The sequence below is a fragment of the Phocoena sinus genome, chromosome 21 (assembly GCF_008692025.1).
Source record: "Phocoena sinus isolate mPhoSin1 chromosome 21, mPhoSin1.pri, whole genome shotgun sequence".
Lineage (NCBI taxonomy): Eukaryota > Metazoa > Chordata > Mammalia > Artiodactyla > Phocoenidae > Phocoena > Phocoena sinus.
In genome coordinates, this window is record NC_045783.1 from 17,263,959 (window position 1) to 17,286,525 (window position 22,567).

The window sequence follows — 22,567 nt, forward strand, 5'->3', positions numbered from 1 at the left end:
CCTTAAAGGATGACCTTTAAGGGAAAGGAAATTAACATTCTCTGAACTTCTATTAGGCATGCTAGAGAGTTCTGTGGATTTTTCACAAGAACATAGCAAGGTAAATAGGACCCCATTTCCTTAGTATATGCAGAGAGTCAGAAAGGTTAGATGATTTGCCCAGAGTTAACAATTCTTGAATTTAGACTGATGGATGGATAGACTTTTAAGTCCACATTCTTTCCACCACATCTTGCCTTTCTAGACTTTTGTTTCCTTATCAATGCCATTCAAAGACTATATTAAAGTCATGTTCTAAGATTATAAATATTTTGCTTACCCAGATCATCTGTTGCAAAAGGCTCAAAATTTGAAGATACAGACGTGACACTAGCATTATCAGCATCATTTTGCTCACTTATTTTATGTGTTTCTCTCTCAAAGTTCTTCTCAAAAGTTTCCTAAGTTATAGTTTAAAAAAACAAAAGTCACTAATATTTCTTTTAAAATTTTATGATTAATATTAAAAATTTAACATAGAAACTAAGTATTTGCATAAAACACTTAAAACTGTGATATAATGAAAGTTATAAAAAGTTGAATACAGAGTCACAGAGAATATTAAAATATTAAGTAACCTTGCAGAACACTTTGTCATTATGGAGATGAAAATACACAGGCCCAGCTACTAATTAAATTCTATCTTGGAAAAGGTAACATTATTTCTACACCATCAGAGAAACTCTATCTTCAAACTCTAACAATGCCTAGTACCTTACTATGATATCTGGTTGTCTCAGAAGAAAAACATGACAGCATCATTCATATTTTTTAAAATTAACTTTATTGAAATATAATTTACATACAATGCACCCATTAAGTGTACAGTTTGATGAGTTTTGAAAAATATATGCACCAACACAACCATCTTTCCTAAATATAAAGACCATTTCCACCAGCCCAGAGAGTTCCTTTGTATCCTCTACACCCCACTCATATGATTTCTATTACCACACATTAGTTCTGCTGGTTCTAGAGCTTTATATAAAATGCAACCACTCATTATATACTCTTCGGTGTCTGGCTTCTTTCACTATGTTTCTGAAATTAATCCATGTTGTTGTGTGTTTCAGAAGTTCATTATTTTTTAATGGCTGAAATAGTATTCCATTGTATGGATATACCACCGTTTGTTTATCCATTTATCTGCTGATGTTCCAGTTTGAGGCTATCATGACTAAAGATCCTACGAACATTAGTGTACAAGTATTTGTGGACATGTTTTCATTTCTCTTGGATGAGTACCTAGAAGAGAAATTGCTGGGTCACATGCCAAGTTTATGTTTAACTTTATAAGAAACTGCCGAACTGCTTTCCAACGTGGCTGTACAATTTTTACAATCCTACAAGCCGTGTGAGAGCTCCAACTGCTCCAAATTCACACCAATACTTCTCATTGTCAATCTTTTAAATTTCAGCCTTTCTAGTGGATGTGAGATAGTACCTCACGTAGTTCTGATTTGCACACTGGTCATTTATATATCTTCTTTTGTGAAGCATATGTTCAAATCTCTTGCCCATTTTTTTTGAGTTGATTTCTTACAATTGAGTTGTAGAAGTTCCTTATATAGTCAGGATTTGTCTTTTACACAGTCATTTGCCAGATATATGTACTGAGGTTGTTTTCTCCTAATGGTATCTTTTGAAAAGCAGAAAGATTTTATTTTTATGAAGGCTGATTTATCAATTTTTTTCTTTTCATATTTAGTGCTGTGTCCTACGAAATCTCTGCTTATGTCAAAATCATGATTTGTTTTCTTTTAGAAGTTTTATAGTTTTAACTTTTCCAGGACTGTAAGTAGTTTCAAATTAATTTTTGTGTGTAGCGTGATTAGGAGAGAGCCTCAATTATATTTTGACTGTAACTCATTTCACAATTGTGTTCTTTCCTAGCTACTGATCTTTTAAAGTTTTCTCTTAAATTATGAAATGACAGGTTTGTCCCTGATTAAAGGAAATGCAGGCATTAGGGAACATGTTTTAAGAAATGGAACCATTTTGCTACTCCTTTAAGTAAGACTTGAAGGTAGATGTGCCTTTGCCATTTTATAGCACCCTGGAGTAGAAGATGCAAGTTGTTTCTTCCTCTTCCTAAATCTCAATTCCTCAACCTCCTTGACTATAATCCCCAGATGTCTACTTTAATTCTCTCTTTCATGGCATGAAGACTTTTACACGCTCTGAAAGGTATGTGTAAAAGCTCCATAAATGGAACTCAAAGGACCTTGGCCTAGAAACATGGAGAATGAGACTCTATATCCAACCAGTATGGTAACCACTAGCCCTGCAGCTATTTAAATAAAATTTAAAATTTAGTTCCTCAATTCCAATAGTCACATTTCAAGTGCTCGATAGCCACATGTGGCTAATGGGTACTGTATTAGACAATGAAGATATAAGACATTTCCATCACTGTAGAAAGTTCTACTGGATAGCACTGCTCTAGATCTGCTAAGACACTTACTTATAACGTATTACTGTATCTTTAAATTTTAACTTTAAAACCTTGTCAGGTTAACTTTATCATAAATTGCAGCTTAATTTTCAAAATTTACTGTTGATGATGCAAACCAATGGGTTCAAATCCTTTAAAATAATTGGAAGTAATGCCGCCTATCTGAAATTTGGATAAAAAGAAAGGCACTGGAGTTAAGGCTATAAAATTACTAAAAGAGATTTCTAAGAACAGACACTCTTCATGCTCCCTCAGTAAGTTATTTCAGTGCCTAATCAACTTAAATATAACCTAGTAGCTCCTATTTTTTATGTATACAGCTGGACCACTTTTCATTTCCCACGAAAAAAGAGAACACAATTTTTCAATTAGTTAAAATAACAATTAATCCCAAGTAGCAATTAGTTACATTAATTTGTATTTGCTATTATAAATCAACCAAAACCATGTAGTTCTTGCACACAGGTTTATGTTCATAGTAATATAGGAGTTGGAGCCTAGTGAAGAAAAGTTTTAAGCAGGAAAGATGACTTGGGGAAGTATTGTTTTAAACATGAGTAAAATAAAAGAGCAAAAATTGAGAAAAAGTCCTCAATAATTGTAAGGAAATTACTATACATGAAGAAGAGAAGATGATCTTTTTGAGAAAACACTGTCTTTTCAGAAAAAAACATGTATGTTATCATATTAACAATGGGCAGAAATACAGTAATATGCTTCCAACTCTATACCTACAGCAGGTATTTGCTAATCAATTATGACACTCTTATCCATGAATATCCAGGTGCTGAAGTTGGTATAAAAAAGAATGTACTGGGCTTCCCTGGTGGCGCAGTGGTTGAGAGTCTGCCTGCCGATCCAGGGGACACAGGTTCGTGCCCTGGTCTGGGAAGATCCCACATGCCGCGGAGCGGCTGGGCCCGTGAGCCATGGCCGTTGAGCCTGCGCGTCCGGAGCCTGTGCTCCGCAACGGGAGAGGCCACAACAGTGAGAGGCCCGCGTACCGCAAAAAAATAAATAAATAAAAATAAAATAAAAAAGAATGTACTTGTTATCCCAGGACCACATATAATCTTTTACAACAGAATCAGGGTCTGAACCTTTAAATAGGTGATTTCAAATGCCTAGTTCATTATCTCCTCAGTATCCTTGTAGTTTGCCATACAGTTATCCAATCCAGTATGTGTGAGGTAGGTGTTATTTGGAGGACATAGTTTATTGAAAATATACATTTTCCTCACCACTCTTTTCCATTTCCAGGCCCTTTTTACTTTACTCAAAAATTTCTTCATCAATTTTAATATATTAAATTACATTTTCTTCCAGGCTTTCTTTTGTCTAGGCTTCTCTTCTAACTCAAAGACGAACTCAATTTATCTTGTATTTACTCAAGGGTTCTTTGATCTAACTGCTGTCTGGTTTACTCAATGTCTTGAACAAAGACAACAATTTTTACTGAGTGTCTATTATGACTCAACTCCTATGTTGGACAAAGGAGATATAAATATGGCTATTTCAGACCTTATAACTTATTAATTTTGGTGTTTGACTGCTGTCATATTGTGACTGAATTTTATACCTCACCTCAAAATAAAGCAATACACTACACTCAGCTTTTTAAAAAAGCTAAAAAACAAATATATTAGGTATACTCACAATTTATTAACAACCTACTTAACTTTTGTTAGCTGCATACTGAAATTATATCTATAATTTCATTAATCATTATCAGCTTACATCATCAGTAGTAGCAAGGCTTTCACTGGGAGTAAGTTCTGAGTTTGATGCTATCCAAGTACCAGAATTCACTGACTTTACGTTTTCCCCTTCTTTTTCATGGTTCTCAGAAATATGTCTGGATACTATGTCCTAAATAAGGAAATAAGATAGCTATGAAAAACATTTGTGTTTAATCACAAAATTAAAAGTAGAAGTAGATACCAGAACAAATGCAATACTCCTGACCTCAAAGGTTAACTATGAGGAAGACATAACATTTAGGATAAAACACTAAAAAACTGCTCAGAAAAAGACTTTATCTAAAGCTACATAAGCTATATAAGATTATTAAAATGGCATGGAAATACATAAAAAAACAGATCAAAATACTTATGGAACAAGGACATACTTCAGTCTAAGAAAGTAACCAGACAGAATGGTGGAAAATGGCAGTACCAGAAAGTGTAGGGGAAAAAATGTTAGATACCTGCAAGGCATATAAAGCCCTCTGTCTCAAATAGTCTGTATTCAGTAGCTGAAGTTCATGGAAGAGTTCAATAAGAAAATGTGGACGAGATTCATTTTGAGAAATCAACGTAGCTACTTCAGAATAAATGGTATCCCGCAAAGCTTCAAACATGGAAAAATCACTCCCGGTTTCTGGAAGATATAAAAAGATCAGGAAGTTAATATTGATGAAATACATTCCTATTTCTTATAACTTGCAACATTACTCTCACCTTTAAACTACTTAAAACACAATTCTAAAAAAAAAAAAAAAAAAAAAAAAAAAAACAATTCTATTTCAGAGCTTTTAAAGTAGAATAAAAATCTTAAAATTACCAAGAAAAAAATAATCTTAAAAATATCAAGATATACACTAAATATTTACTAGAGAAATAACGTTACTTAGCATTACTTAGAGCAAAGTTATTTCTCAATGGAAAATCTTACACATTTCATAGGAATAATCAGTGGAAATCTTTCAGCACTTGAATGAAATAAGCAAATTGCAAACAATTTTCTTTTTTTGCTAATATGAATTTTTTTACAGAAAAGGAAATCCGTTTATTTTGTTAATGTTGAGAACTAAATGCTGCCAAGGAAACATACTATTTTAAGGCTTATCTAGTTAGGTCTACTGATTCTCAAATCTCCGTAATCATGCTGTATTGATGAAAAACTGAATTTGTAACTATAACAAAATAGGTCAATTTTACTACAGTGTCTTACTGACATACTCATTATAAGTTGGAGCAAGCAGTGAGGCTAATGAAGTTTTCAGTTTCACAGAATCTAGGCATCAATCTATTATTTAGCAACAATTCTGCTACATATATTTGTTTATAGCAAAGAATTATCACCCTTAAAGGTATACACTCAGACCTTTACTTTTAAGAGCACAAATTAGGAACTGTTCCCATTTTGAGTTCTCTACGGAAAAAAAAAAAAAATTTCCAGTGTTCTTCTAGCTATCAAATTCTGTAAACTTTCTAGAGTAATAGTAGAACCACAAGCAGCTAAATATTCAAGTTCTACAAAAATCAGTGATAAGTTTTCAAGGAAGAGAATTTGAAATGTTGAGTGTTTTAATATATTGTGCTTTCAAATAAACATGCAAAGATCATTAAGATTTTAAAAATTCACTTTTTGCAAGAGAGAAATTTTAAAAATGCAAAGCAAATGTGGTTTAATGAAAAAACTTTCCATTAATTTACTAGGCAAATTAACATCCTCAGGCCTCAAGTTCCACAAGTATAAAATAATAAGGGTAATAAATATGCAACTTCCCTATCTTGCCTCAGACATTTATGAGTATAAAATGAAATAATATACTAAAATTCTCTTAGTAGTTTTAAAATGTTCAAATGTGCTATGTTACTATAAAAATATTTACTATGAGCAGGAACCAGAACTATCTCTGTAGGAAATCTCTATTTATAGGAAAAATCCAGGTAAGAAGATGGGATGTCACACAAACTTTCCCAATTTATATACTATATTGTAGTTTGATCAGTTGTTTCAGAAAAAGTTTTTTATTTTAAAGATATAAGAACAAAGCATATTTAATTACCTCTGTATGTGATAAAATTATCACTCTAAATTATATATCAGTAAAGATTAAATTATTCCCGAAAAATAAATTATGCCAAACATATGCTTCATCCCTCCCACCTACAATAGAAAAGTGGAAAGTTTTTGCCAGTTTCTCCTCCTGGCCTAAAATGCATTAGTTTAGGCTAGAAAAATCCTTGATCTCAGCCAGATTTGTCTGACTCCATCTTGTTTTTATCCTACTTTCAGAGTTCTTTTCTTCTTTAGGAAGTACCACTGATACATTTAGCTTCCTCCATGCTAGGTCCTTGGTTTTTTTGTTTTCTTTAAATTCCCCTAGAGGTTCATACAGGCTTTTCTTTTTTACTCATGTATAGCACAGGAGGCATTAAAGAATATTTATAATTCTAAATCATACAGAACCATGTCTAAAGAAAATTCATAGTTTAAGGACAAAAATAGCATTCTGCAATTTTCCATGATCTTTATGTATCATGGTCTTTGCATGTCATAGCTGTTTTTGTTCAACGGTTTATTTTTTTATACATGTTGACTGGTAAGGAAAAATAAGAACTACAACAGAAGTCATACACAATACTTAACACTGTAAATCAGAGCTAAGAATAAAAGTAACTATATTTTTGTTTCCAAAAAATATGAATGCTCATAAGCATTTAAAGAATACAAGATAAATAACTTCAAATAAAACACTAAATTATAAAAACATTTTCTATTATCTACATGAATGTGTTGGTTATGTTACATACACTAACAGAAAATGAAAATAAGAAAAGCAGCCAATTTTACCAACCAAGTAAAGAATTATAAATGAAAACCTTCAGAATTTAGTAAGTATGAATTCTTTCTCTTTTACCAGCCAAATAACACATACACACTAAACTAAATCTAAAAAATTAATTAGAACAATAAAACTAAGGATTTTTAGGACCAATGGAAGAATTAACAAAAAGTGGACACCAAAACTAAGCAGATTGTTACCTGGCGCTTCATTGCATGCATTTCTGTTAGATTGCTGTAGTATTCTCCTAGCATGTGCTGTAGGAAAGGGCAGACATAAGGATGAACATAAAATGTGTATGAATAGTAAAGACAGGGTCTGTAACATGAATAAATGAATGAAAAAAAGAAATAAGCAAATTTCTTTAAAATCGTTTGCCTGAACTGAAATGTTATCACAAGGTATGGTTTATGCTCTGTTTAAAAATAATCTCTCTTCAGGGAAAATATCAAAAGATCTGCTATAAACTTGTGTTGATGTGACTGATGATGACTATCATAATAAACTTCTACCATTCACTCTTAGAAGCATACACATCAAAGGGAACGCCCCACAACCCCCGAGGGAGAAGAGGACTGTATACAGTTCAATACTAGCATCCGTATATGCTACAATCTAATGATCATATCACAAAAACTACTCTTAGGTGCTATAAAGAATTTTAGGGTAATGGTTAAAACTATAACTGTCTTTTTAGAAAAGAGGAATATTTATATTATTCAAACATTTTTTTAGTTCACCAAAATTTGATGCTTATATGTTTCTAAGTGACAGTAATAAGATCTGAAGTACTATGACCAACTATCAATTATTTAGGTAACTGACATCTAAGTTATTAAGCCTATCAATTTAGTGCCTTTCTCCAACCTCCACCCAACTGTTTATTGTTTGAAGACATCAGTATTTGATAAAGATAGTGAAAGGAGATGGAAACTACAAAACTTTGGTAAAATGCTAGGGTCGGAACAACAGAATTGATATGTTTGACAAAAGGATCTTGGACTTAACAGGAGACCAGGAATGAAACTTCGGTTCTACCATCTGCTAGCAATACAACCTTGAGGAGGTCATTTCAAAATATGAATAAATGTGATGTTTCTTTTCTGATTACAAAAGTAATAAATACTCATTATAAGTTTTATAAAATATAGAGGAGTTTAAAGATAATAAAACCACTATTAACATTTTGATGCATTCTCTTCCAGCTTTTTTATCCAGATTTTTGTTTAAAATAGTTGGAATCATAATGTTCAGTCAACACCTAAATCCCAATTTCTTCTTTTCACTTTTGTTTCCTTAGGATGGATGCCTACAAGTACTGGGTTAAGGGCATGACATTTTTCCCAAAAACCTGTACCAGTTTATACTACTGGTCCTTTATGAGCACTGGGAAAAAACAGGCACCCCCTCTAATCATGTTTCCTCATCTGCAAAATGAAAACAAAATGAATTGAAAGGATTATGAGGCTCAAATGAGATGAGTAATTTGTTTACTTTGTAAACAGTAAAGCATACTACAAATGGTAGCTACTATTATCATTTTCACCAAGGGTCTTACTGACAACTGAAAATTTAGAGTCTATATTTACTGCCTCCCTCTCCATATTTCTTTGAGACGTACTTATTCTTTATAAATCAGGGACGTGCCAGTATTTACTTAAACTAAAATGGCGGCAAATACTTATGACTCCATTCATTCAATAAACACTCACTGAGTGCCCACCACGTGTCAGGTTCCATGCTAACATTTAAGATACAAATATGAAAAAATATTATCTACTGCCAAAGGAACCAAAAAGGTGATACAGACACTTAAACAAGTAAATACTACATAATGTGATACAGGCAACAAAAGAGGTTTACACAGGTTATGACAGAAAAACAAAAAGGAGAAAGGGTAACCTCTCCCAGCTTGGATTTGGATACAGTTCCAGAGTTGCAGAATTAAGATTTTACTTAAGAGCCAGCAGAGACAAAGGCCAACAAAGAGCAAAAAGGACCTGAGGCAGGAAGGACAACTGCTGAGGTAAGACAACTGCTGAGGTGGCTATGGGAAAACTTCAGTTTAGTGCCACTGAAAGAGTCAAGTTCAAGGCACAGGGTGTGAGAAATGAGTCTGGAGAGGCAGGAAGGAATCAAATCTCTGCTGGTCAGATATGTTACATTGAGGCATCTGGGCTTTCTCCTGCAGGCACGGTGAAGGCCAAAGATTTTAAGCAGGGGAACGATGTGATTTTGTATCCAACTCTTATTCAGATAATATTTTCAGAATTTCAAATTAGGAGTACCAAATTAATGTCAACTATACTTGTTCATTCAGAATTTTATCAAAATGCATCAAAAGATAGTATCACAATAATAAAATATATTTCCAGTTTACACTTCTTGACATCAAGAACTGTGTACTGTAAACTCTACTATAAAACCTTTCACATGATAGAAAAGTGTGATAGATGAATTTTAAGCTTGTTTTAATACAGCTTTTCAAATCTAAGGTGAAAAGTCCTTAAATTAAAACAAACCAAAAAACGAACATACCTGAAGACATTTCTGTAGACCTACTATATCTTAGTACTTTTTCCAGCTGCTCATGATTCTTTCTGCTGAATACTTTTGCTTGAACAGGCTCTTCAGTCTGGGCTGAATGTCTGTTCCTACTTTTGCAAGGTTCACATGTGCTAGACATACTGGCACTTTCATACCCTTGAGTAAAAAAAGTGACAACTGTTATCAGTTGCAACTAACTCAAACTGAAAGGGAAATTGATTTCCATAGTGAAACAGTATAGGTCACTCAATTTAGAATGCTGTGAAGGCCTGGTATAACTAGAAATCAAAATAGTAAATAGTATGTTTCAGAAAAATCTTTGCGATAACCTTTGTAGGCACAGGATAACAGTAATAAATTCTAACACTTCATTGTCCTTCGATATTCATCTCAATGAATACATCCCAACTCAAACTACATGGTAGATAGACCTTATATAACCCAAATTCTCTACTAGACTCCAAGCTAACAATTTTTCAGTATTAGGAAATACAAGAAAAAATCACATCTAATCTATATATGTCCATGATAGACAGAAGAATAAGGGGCATTAAATAATCAGATGTCTGCTTTTGTATACCTTTTGTTTAATATGACTTGGTATAAAGCCTTCCCCACCCCTAGGTTATACATATATTCTTTAACTCTTCCAAGTTTGGGTATTAATCTTTTTTTCAGTTACTTTTCGGCATCTAGCACAACGTAGGAATTCAACTTTATTTTGTTCCACATGGATAGTTGGTTACACCTACCCTTTTCCCATTGAATTAAAATGCAACCTTGGTCAATATATTAAATCTCCACATTTATTGGGTTTTACTTCTGGGCATTCCATCTGTTTAACTTATCTATTCCAATGCCACAGAAGTTCTACACTATGTTTAAACACCTGGTAAGACAAGTCCTATCTAGCTTCTTTTCTTAGCTATTTTTGGACACTGGTCCTTCCACAGAAGTTTTGAGATCTTTTTCCCCCAATTTCAAAAACAATCCATGAGGATTCAAAATAGAAACACATTGAAAGTATTTATTAATTTGAGGAGAATTTACTTATTTTTAAATATTTATTTATATATTTATTTGGCTATGCCAGGTCTTAGCTGCAGCACAGGGGATCGTTGTTGCAGCGTGCAGAATCTTTAGTTGCAATTTTATAAATTCTAACTTAAGAACACAGTTATGCTTTTATATTTGCTTAATCTTGTTTCGTGTTCTTCAAAAAAATTTTTATAGATCTCGTACATTTCTTGTTAAATTTATTCCTAAGTATTTTTGGTCCCAGTAGCTTTGGATACTACTATGAAAATACTCCCTGCCACTTCCATTTCTACTGGGTATTACTATGATAGAGAAAAATATTTACACACTTATTTCATAATCTTATTTCATAATTACTTTACTAACTTAGCTAACTTAGGTAGCTGTCTTCCAGTGTCTCTCGGGCTAGCTTAGAAAATATATAAAATTTGTTTCCCTCCTTTTCAAATATTTATTCCAATCATTTAATCTTGTCATAATACTTTCCAACCAATGCTAAATAATGATGGTGGTAGAGAGGGAATCCCTGTTAATTCCTAATTTTGATAGAGATATCTCTGGAGTATTTTCAATTACAATAGTGCCTGTAAGTGGCATCAGCTAACAGCCTCTATTATATTTAAATAACTGCCTCCCTTTCTAGGTGCACTTTCATTAGAAATGACTTAAAATTTTATCTAACCTACCACTACCTGTAATGTGGTTGATATAATCAATTATATTGACAGATTTCCTGAAAATAAATCACGATTACATTTCTATAATAAACCCTGCTACCAACAGTCTAATACTCTTTTCATATACTGGCAGGTTCAATTTGCTAGTATTTTACTTTTGAATTTACATTAATAGCCGAGATTAAACTACTGCTTTCTTTACTGAACTGTTACCTCTCCTTTTCACCTTCCCTTATATAAAGGTCTCTATCTGATTCATATGTTGTCTCTATAGTTTTCTTCAGATAGGATACACCAGTTATCTTTTTTCAGCTTGACAGGTGAAGAGTCTCTTGTCCGAGAGTAGGATTCTTGAGTTGTAGTCCCTTTTTGTCCACGAACGGATGTCATTTCACTTCTACTTTTTTAGGTTTTAAGTAAGACTGTCTGATGTCAATTTGTTTTTTTTCTTTATATGTAACTTGTTCTTCCAACTTGGAAGCTTAGAGGATTTTTACTTTTTCCTCGGAATCCAGGAACTGTATCAGTCTATACACAGGGGAGAAGGGGTATGTACTTTCTCTCCGTGCCTCCTGGCTGGGCAACAGTCAGCTATTTTGATCTGCGGTCTTGAGTCTTTCTTCATTAAAGATTCCCCTTTATTATTTGTTGAATTACTGCCTCTCCACTTTTTTTTTTCCTCCTTTAGAACTCCTTGTATATCAGATCTCCAAGATTTGTCCTTAAGCCTCTAATCATTTCCCTCTTTATTTTATCTCTTAGTACTTTTTGCTCTGTGTAATGACATAGTTCTTCCCTTTAATTTTCTAGGCCAGTAATTTGGAACTTAATAGCATTTGTCCTCTTTTTCAAATAATCTAAACATTAAATGTGAAAATCATTTTTTCTAGTTCTCAAGAATTTACGTTATAATTCAATCTGCTTTTTAAAAATAATTCAATCTGCTTAAGTATTCTTATCATTTTGCTCAAGTGAATATTTCCTTCAATAATTCTGTTTTGACTAGATTTTACCTGTTCTAGTGGTCTGCTTCCATGACTTCTGTCTGGCTGCTGGTCCCTTTTATGTGCACTGTTATGTTTACTGGGTTAGCCCCGACTCTTATCTACCCTTCAGGCTGGACCCGACTGCTGGGCAGCCTTAATGGCAGCACGCTGGCAGTGCTTGGGAGCCTCATGCCCATGGTGAAGCAATGGTCTGGCTGGCAAGCTGTCAGCCTCCCATCAAGACGATAAAGAAGGAAGCCTCTCGACCCCTCAGGCTCCTCAGCTGCAAAGGTAAATGCTTTACCGTGTTCTGGGTAGGCAGGATGCCGCCTCTTTTTTCAGTGACACCCTTTCCCATTAGTACTTTGAAGTGGCAAAAGACTGCTACTCTTGGAAGGGAGGGAAGCGCCCTCCCTGTGGAAGGAGGGGTTGCATGGATCTCCTCCAACCAAGTTTCCTCTAAGAACCACAGGGCTCTGATTTTTGCTCACTCTCTGAAAGAGCCAGCAGAACCTAAAGCCTTGCTGCTTATCTCTCTAGATCACAACGGCTGCTCTGTTAATAACAAATTAGTTCCCAATATACTGTCAAATTATTCTCTGTGATATCCTATCTGGATTCAACTTCCCTTTCTTTCTCTAAGGCCATCATTCAAGTTACGACTTCATCATCTCATGTATAGGTTCCTGATTTCTTTGTTGGTCTCTCAGACTCTCAAGCCACTCTCATTCAATCTGCATGAAACTTACCGGAAAAAGAGCCCTGTTGGTTACTTTGGACTACTACATAAAAAGCAATAAAAGGTATGATTGCCAAGAGTAATATGTAAAATGATATAAATGGTAGTACTATTGCTTATTTAATTAACAGCAAACATAGCTCTGAAGAAAATAAAGTATGTTATTCTAACAAGAACATTTATATAAATGAAATTAAGCTTCTAACTGCTGTTACTGAATCATGTGAAAAGTGCTGAATGGATTCTAACCAAAATTAAAATATATATTATGCAGCATACACAAAATTCTCTTTAGGGAGCCCCAGTAGTGAGGGAAAAAAAAAAAATCAGTCTTCTTCCAAAAGAGCTAAGACTGTGAAGAGAAGCATGCTATAATTTTTAAGATGCTATAAAAAGAGGGAAAAAAAAAACCCATGGTTTTACATGAGTCCCAATTTAAAAATATCAAGGGCTAGATTTCCAAAGTTAAGGTACTACTGTTGATTTGCTTCTCTTTGGGACACTTTAATAGTAATCCTCCAGGGAAAGTAGAAGATTTAATGAAAGTCAGTAATACTTCAGAGTAACACTGGCCAGGCCAGCTGATATAACAACAGCAACAATGACATATGATGGTCATTATTATAAGGGGGTTATCTCCTGTCTTTCTCAGCACAAGTGGCTGACAGAGCTGGAAGAAACAGTACTTCTAGTTGTGTCTCCAATACAGGGAAACAGCTCAGCCACAGCACCCTGGAGACCTTCCATGTACCTACACAGGCCACACTGGGAAGGACTGAACCGTTGCTGAATCTAAGTCTTGGCGGAAGGCCTTATGATTTTCCTCTCTTTCCCCTGAAAGGCTGTCATGAGAGAACTTCTCATCTCCTCCTGGGCTCTGATGAAAACATGAGACCAGTTCGCCTCACCCCCTGAGGGTACATCTCCATTCTTGACTGTGGTTTAGCTACAGCGCAGCATTGGCTCCTAGGCTACAGGGTGCCCCACCACTCATGATGCAACTATCATCTGGCCCCTTCTGTTTCAGCGTCGCCCTTGTGGTGAGTGGAATAAGGGACACAGGGAGCTGGCACCTTTGGCTACCCTTCCTTTCTCTGACTTCATTAAATAATAAACTCTGAATCTAAAATGGGCCACATCTGTCAGGGCTTATCTTGCCTAATGCGAGACATCCATTTTATCTCAATCTTCATTAGTGAGCAAGAAGAGTGGGGGAAGAAAGAAACGAAAAGATTCAGGGCTGGGTGGAACCCAGAAGTCAGTATACTAACAGTCCCATCCAATTTCCCAAGACAAGAATGAGGACCATCTAGACTATATGCTTCTACTCCTCTCTAATACCATCAAAAGAGGAAATGGGTCTGGTAGAGTGTAGCCAAATTATGGGTCTGTAAACCAAGTCATATGTCTGATAACTCAAGTACCCAGCAAGGCAAGAAGTCATGCTCAACTCATAAAGTCTGAATTTGAACTGAAGCTTAAAAGATAATTAGCACATAATTTGTAAAATCTTACTTTGCATGCAATAATATGTATCTTTATATATAAAGACCTTTTAAAGATTACCATCATTGGTACATTACCATCATGTGAAACAAAGTTAAATAAAGATTTAGCATGCTACTTCTGAAAGACTGTCAACATGTGCAAAAAACATAGAAACAGCTCAAATTTGGAACAGTATAACTGGCTGTACTATATCTTTACCTTTTTTTTTTTTTTTTTTTGCGGTACGCGGGCCTCTCACTGTCGTAGCCTCTCCCATTGCGGAGCACAGGCTCCGGACGCGCAGGCTCAGTGGCCAATGCTCACGGGCGCAGCCGCTCTGCAGCATGTGGGATCTTCCCGGACCGGGGCACGAACTCGTGTCCCCTGCATCGGCAGGCGGAATCTCAACCACTGCGCCACCAGGGAAGCCCCTGTACTATGTCTTTTAAGACAGCAACTTAAGTCCCACTGTGCTGGCCTATTTGTCATATCCTATTTCCTTCCCCAGTTCTCTCATCTTCTCTTCTTGCTTCACCCTGACTCTATATTACTTTTCCTATTGTTACTACAATTTGGAATGCTTTCCAATCTTCCCTCCATCGACCTCCATTCCTAATTCCTTTAAGATAGAGTAAACATTCTTTCTTCTAAGAAATCATGGCTATTCCTATCCCACAAAGAGAACAAACGCAACATAAATTAGTGGTCTAGCTCAGCACTTCTCAGACTTTAATGTGCATATATTCATATTAAAACATCGGGAATCTTGCTAATACGCAAACTGAAAAACAATGCGTATTGATTCAGTTGGTATAAGGTGGGGCCCAAGAGTCTGCATTTCTAATAAGCTCCCAGATGATGTGGATGCTGCCTGTCCATGGTTCACATTCTGCATAGCAAGGACTTAGCTCATTTGATTTTGCTACATATTATTTTGACTCTGCATATATTAGTTTGGTTCTGCTATCAGGTCTTTTACCTTTGTGTGTGCACCTTAAAGTGGAGCTCCCACTAACAGATGGTCTTAAAGCCCTCTTGAACAAATGTGAATGTGCATTCTTGGCAAGTATTTTTATACTGAAGTATGAGAAAAGAGAGCAAATAGATCAGAATGTCAATCTTTGCCTTGAAGTAAAAGAAAAGCTGAATTGTATATCTGGAACCATAATTCTTCAGAATAAAGGGGTTTCAAAAATACAAATACACCAGGATTTCTAGGCTCAGGCAGACATGGCCATATGCTGGCTGAGTGCCCTCTGAGACCCTGCTACTCAAACTGTAGTCCACAGACTACACTGTCAATGCTGATCAACAACGCATGGGAGAACTTGTTAGAAATGCAGACTATCAGGTCCCTCCTCAGACTGATGGAATCAGACTCTGACTTTAAGCAAGATTCCCAAGGAGATTTGTATGAAACATTATCAAGTTCAAGACGCACTGCCCTAGCACACTCAAAATAACCAGCTGAATGAGAGGATGCTGGGATAACAAAGGTTAGTTTCTTTCCATTTACTCATATGACAAAAAGCATTTTGTTGGAGCAACTACGTTAAAAAGAAGTTCAGAGCTACCCTGAGGGCCTCTCTCAAAATGGTCACTATCTACTTAAATCCTCTCTAGTGGCACCAAGAGTGACCATGGAGAAGGCATCGTAGTTGTATTTTCATTCATTTGAACGGTTTCAGATCACTAATCTACTAAGTAATCAGCTCCTCCCAAACCTAAATAACTGAAAAATTATTTCAAGGATGATAATGTGTATGCTGAGAAAAATGTTACCCCTGTTCACGTTTGCTTGTTTAACCATGAAATCAGATTCTTTACATGGGAGTAGGAGTAGCAGCCCAGGACTTTAGGAAACATGAGGTACTGAAATGAAAAAAACCGTACATGTATTCTTTTTCACATCCATAGTTTTCATCAGATTTTTCAAGGGTTCCATTATCCAAAGATGGCTGAGATGAATGCTGCCAAAGCTTACAAGTGGTTTTTAACTGCAGAGTGTCCCAGGACCTTTACTACACTTATAATGCACTGTGAGCTTTCAAGAGAGGAAGTTAGTAGGTGCAGTGAGTTTTCACAATTTTCTGATTATAAGCCTAGAATATTTTGCTCTTAAGCACCAAATACTATCTCCTTGAACGCAGAACGACCTTTCAAGGCCACAGCCAAAAAGTGTCCCTTGCAAACTGGAAGGAGCATCCTTTAACTATAATATTCCAGATTTTAGCTAGTAAATCAATTTTTAACCAGTGTTAGACTTCACTAAGTTCTTCAAAAATCATAAAAAATCTATTTTTTAAAGAAGTGGCATGCAGTGAACACTATAAAGAGAACTTCGATATTATACTCAATGACAAGATTCAATAAAATATTGATTAATGTTTTCTCCTATTAACTAAGGTTCAGTTCCTGAAGGACTAAGAGCAAACTTGTTCTAAAAGTGACTTCACCTACATGATATCCAAAGACTGCAGTGTAGTCAGAGGCCTGCATTTCTTTAAATGAATCCATTGCGGATCTAGCCAGAAGTCACCAACAAGGTCTTGCACGTAATATTAAACGAGAGAACAGTAAATGTTACGAGCTCATAGGAACCACATACATAGTAAGAAGTTTTAAGCAGCACAAAAAAGAATAAATGCCATGTTTTAAAATAGCTACACCATTAAACCCTATTTGATAAATTTTATTTAAAAAGTTCTCAAAGGTAACTAAAAATGACTTTGCTCAGGTGGGTCTACAACAGTGCCTCCTCAACAGCCACACCGAAATGATACACGCCAACATGTGAGAGTAAGCGTACCAACATTTATGCTGATCAAGTCAACAAATTTCTGTACTTACCAATATTTTTAACTCTGCTTTTCAGCTGAGTAGAATGCCTCTTCTTACTCTTTGATTTGGGAGTTTTATCTTTAGATGCCAGGCTGGCCTGTGCAGATGCTTTTCTTGACTTGAATGTTTTAGTTACTGTTGTTGGATCTACTGGGTCAGGCATACTGCTAAAGCTTTCTAACGACTCTTCATCAAATTGGCGTCTTCTCCTACTGGTATCTAATTGATTTTTGCGATTACTATTTGTTGTTTTCTTTACAGACACTGCACATCCAGTCTTGAGAAATGGTTTTTCTACTTCACCTTCTTGGTCATATAACCATGGTGTCCTACTGTTCTCCACCTCCTCTTCGGGCTGTTTTTGATTCCTTACCAATGAAAATAAGTTTTTATATATTACAATGATATATTTCTATATCTACTGAAAACTCCAGATATACTTAATTTACAGTCTACTAGTAGATTCAGGTAAATAAAAACTGTCAACAGGCTATAAAAATATTCCCACAGAATACACATTAAAAATGAAAATGTTACACAGGCTAAGGTACTAAATTACTTTAATCTTAGACCTTTCTCACTAAACCATTTTCACTAGTGAGACTTCCAAACCAAAGGTCCAGCATTCATGATGGAAAGAGTGGGAAGGTAAGATCAAGGGAGGATGGGACATACAAGGAAAAAACAAAAAACTTAAAGAAACAACTGAAAGAGAACCACAGTAAAAAGTTTGGAAACATACATGGATCTGTGTCACCTAAAGCAGTTCAAATATAGCCAGAATCTGGTGAAAACAATTGGCCATGTAACTAGTAATTTATTTCTCTTCACATTAAGTCTTACTTAGCTCTGTTAGCTTAGTGTCATTTTCCAAATTCTATCTGCTAAACTTTGGCATCCCTTAATATGTTAATAGGTATTCACTGGTTATCTAAATCTGGGAAAAAATACACAAAACAAAGTTAAACAGGTCTGCAGTACTTCTCAGAACTTTCAATATGCCAATGTGTTTTATAAATGTCTTTGAAGGGAACATAGTGAACATGCTGTCTGAAACTTTTTATTACAGAACCTGACATGGACAACAGAGTTCCTAAGAATATAATTTGGGAGACATTGATCTATAGGGATTAATTTAAGACAAAGATTAACAAACCTACAGTTTACATGCCAAATTCAGCTTGCTGCCTGTTTTTTTGTACGACCTGAGAGCTATGAATGATCTTTATATTCTTAAATCGTTGAAAAAAATTAAAAGGAGAAATATAGTTTATGAGACATGAAAATTACATAAAATTCAAATTTCACTGTCCATAAATCAAGTGTTCTTGGAACACAGCAACTTATCTGTTTACATATTGTTTATAAATGCTTATGTGCAAAAATGGCAGAGATAAATGGTTATGACAGACACTATGGCCTGCAATATTTACTACGTAGTCCTTTATAGGAAAAGTTTTCTGACCCGAGCTAACAACTACAATGTTTTATCTGACCTCTTTGTTATCTCCAGCCATTTAATTCAGGGAACCTATAATAGCTGAAATTTTGGAAAGAGATGAGGTCTAATCTGAAGTAGGTCTAATATCTAAATTAGTAATACTCAGATGCATCTTTTTTTTTTTTTACTACCAATTACATATAAACTATAGATAATAATGAAGTAGGGACCTTCCAATAGGAAGACCATTCACTAAAGCTTTGAATAAATTTTTATTGCTTGTGATGGAGATTCATTCAACCACCATTTCTCAATGTCAATTGAGCACTAAACACTGTTTTAGGCTCTGACAATAGAATACTTTCACAGAGCAACACAAGATTTAGTAAGAAAAAAAGGTTAGTGCAGATAAGAAAAGGAGTCAGGCAAGGTCAGGGAGGTCTACCACAGGATTCCTGGAGGTGAATACCAAGTTGAATTCTAAGAATTTTTGGTTAATTAAGTAAAAAACAAAACCAAAATGTTCATGATTTAACAATTAAACTGTCAAAATGCTAATTTAAGAGGCTGAGACATGCCCACACACCTAACTAAAGGGAGAAGTAATGTGACCTATATATTTATAAAGGGATAGGAAAAACAAAATCAGAGATACTTCTGACAGAACAAGTATTAGGCTCAACTGACCTCTGATTTTTCATCCTTTTAAAAAGTTTTTCTGAAGTAAATAACAACAATAAAAAGGCTATAATCTTTTTACCAGCGGGCTATCAAAATCATTTTCTGGATTAAAACAATCATTAAAAACATTATTTATCAAGCCATAAAAATGCTTTAAAGAATGATTAACCTGAGCCAATCCAATGAGTCTTTCACACACTATTTGGGTCAAAATTATAATTGGGAAGATTATCGTATTAAAAAATAATAAATGTGGGCTTCCCTGGTGGCGCAGTGGTTGAGAGTCCGCCTGCCGATGCAGGGGACGTGGGTTCGTGCCCCGGTCCGGGAGGATCCCACGTGCCGCGGAGCGGCTGGGCCCGTGAGCCATGGCCGCTGACCCTGTGCGTCCGGAGCCTGTGCTCCGCAACAGGAGAGGCCACAACAGTGAGAGGCCCGCGTACCGCAAAAAAAAAATAATAATAATAAATGTGAGAAGCAGAGAGAAAAAGGAATCCTGACTATGTACTGCTAAAACTTCCTTGACAAAAGTTTTTATAACCTAATAGTACTCAATATTACATTTGGATGGGCCTTAGGAACTTACTCTAATCAAGGGCCATGAATCAAACAAAGGAGCCATCACTTTGTAACAACTATCCTCCAGCAGTTAATATTAGTTTCTATTTCTACATCCATGAACAGTGAACTGGTATAACCTTAAAGACAGATATCAAATCAAGGCCAAAGACACTCTATGGGTTATGTCATATCCTTCCAAAATGAACCTCACAGGACACCCTGATCAAAACTCTGAACCGCTCTTGTACAAGGGTTAGCAGCAGGTATACGCCTGAGTGACACCTGGTAAGATGTCAAAACTTCACATTCCCAACACTATTAAGTCAGACAATCACAAACATCCTCCCTAATTACATTCTCAAATTACAGATAATTAGATGTAATCACAAGGTGATGTTTAAGCAAATAATGGATTATGTTTACAATCAAGTACCTTTGTTTTTCTGCTCCAACAGAAGAACTACTTTCAAAAGGTTTTGGAAAAGCCATGTATTCTGTTTTCCCTGAAAGATTCTGGGCTAATGGTTGCTGCTGTTCAGTGGGTGTAGAAATATTTTGAGAAAAATCTCCAAAATTAGAAGGAAATAAAGGGCTGAAATTCATACCTAATAAATAAAAACAATGGGTAAGACAACAATAAAGAAGCACCTTTAGCCTTAAAATGAAATTAAAAAATAGTTTTAATTAAATATGCCATTCAAATCCACCAAAAGAAAAATTTGTGATTAAAATAAAGTAACACTCATTTACTCAATCACTGTTTTACAACTCAGTCTGCTATGTTTTCAGCATTGGTGATTCAAAGATAAATACTGATCCCCAACCCCTTAAGACCTAAAAGTTAGCAAAAATAATGCTTGATATTTATCAGAGTATTACTGGGTACAAGACTCCACTGTAGGCACGTTACATGTTACTTCATTTAATACTCAAAACAACACTGTGAAATAGGTATTATATTCATTTTACTAGTGAGAAAATAGGTTTAGAGATCAAATGCCTAGTAAATGAAAGAGCAGGTTAGATCTCGGGTCTGCATGGCTCCAAAGCTTAGGTTCTTTACACTCTACATGGGAAGTAAAATATAATCACACACTTAATATATAGTGCTGTATCAGAGGTATTTACAAACGGCTACTTACAACTTGTGGGAGAAGGGGATCAGGGAGGATTTCACAAAACTGAACTAGATTGACTGTGAAGAATGAACAGTCTTCGTACAGGGTTGGCATGGGTATAAGGCATATTGTGACAAAAAGGAACTGCATGTGCAATTTCTTACATTATTTGTTTCTTAAATGCCTACTCAAACAACGTCTGCTGGGACTTCCCTGGAGGCACAGTGGTTAAGAATCCGCCTGCCAACGCAGGGGACACAGGTTCGAGCCCTGGTCTGAGAAGATCCCACATGCCGCGGAGCAACTAAGCCCGTGCGCTGCAACTACTGAGCCTGCGCTCTAGAGCCCGTGAGCCACAACTACTGAGCCCGTGTGCCAAAAGTACTGAAGCCTGCATGCCTAGAGCCTGTGCTGCACCACAAGAGAAGCCACCACAATGAGAAGCCTGCGCACTGCAACAAAGAGTAGCCCCCACTCGCCGCAGCTAGAGAAAGCCTGCAAGCTGCAACGAAGACCCAATACAGGCAATAAATAATTAATTAATTTTTTTAAAAGTCTGCTGCCAATATTTATCCACACCTAAGAACTAAAAACCTTGTTAAATTGTTTAACGGCCATTGCTTTTATAATCCTGTTAAGAAAATACGCTGTATCTGTGGATATTTATATTCACAAAGCCCTCCCAACCCTTTTCCTCTTCCTATATTCTCCGGCAAACACCTTCAACTCCTCTCCCTTCATGACTCACCTCACCTAACTGATCATTCTACCTCCAGAATGTCTTTAAAATTACTCCTTTTTCTTTACCGCTACTGCCGATGCCTTAGGTCAAGCTGTCATTCCTTCCCTGCTATCACTGCAATTGCCTTCCAGTCACCATCTATACCCTTAGCACCTTCCCTCCAATCTCAATCAACAATCACTAGCGTAATCTTTTTAAAATATAAACCTCATGCTATTCCTCTGCTCAAAATCCTCCAATGGCCCCTCTAGTAAGCAGCAGAAAGTCTAAGCTTCTTTGCACAGCACAAAGGCCTCCACTGCTCACCAGCCACATCAACTACTACTTCCCCTGTCATGGCCCTAAACACTAGCCATACTTCATGACCTCTAAATTCCCTAAGTAGTATACTGTTCCATTGCTTTGTAACTCTAAGTGGTTCCATTAATCAGAAAGTCCTTTCCCTTCTAATCTCCCTGGAAAAAAATTATATTCATTCTTTAGCTTTAACATCACTTTCTCTAGGAAAAAAGAGATTTGCTGATAACCTCTTGCCCCAAGGAAAAGTAGGTCATTCACCTCATCTGCACCACTGCTACAGCACCCATGGCAAAGCACTAAGCATTTATTAACATTCTTAGCTTCTTCACTAGACTCTAAAT

The 22,567-nt window shown here is 35.8% G+C and overlaps 1 protein-coding gene across 32 annotated transcripts in view; it reads right to left on the reverse strand.

The window, feature by feature from the left end:
* Positions 1-22,567, reverse strand: part of PCM1 (pericentriolar material 1) — an 89,885-nt gene that overhangs the window by 20,594 nt on the left and 46,724 nt on the right. For 13 of the 32 annotated variants that reach the window (XM_032618236.1, XM_032618242.1, XM_032618235.1 and 10 more), the window contains 7 exons: positions 20,500-20,671; positions 17,393-17,751; positions 9,606-9,770; positions 7,268-7,324; positions 4,701-4,873; positions 4,232-4,363; positions 320-440 (listed from right to left, as the gene is read on the reverse strand). In XM_032618236.1, coding sequence (XP_032474127.1) covers positions 320-440; positions 4,232-4,363; positions 4,701-4,873; positions 7,268-7,324; positions 9,606-9,770; positions 17,393-17,751; positions 20,500-20,671 — 1,179 coding nt within the window. The remainder of the gene's footprint in view (positions 1-319; positions 441-4,231; positions 4,364-4,700; positions 4,874-7,267; positions 7,325-9,605; positions 9,771-17,392; positions 17,752-20,499; positions 20,672-22,567) is intronic. The other 19 variants (XM_032618258.1, XM_032618263.1, XM_032618262.1 and 16 more) reach the window with 3 other exon arrangements.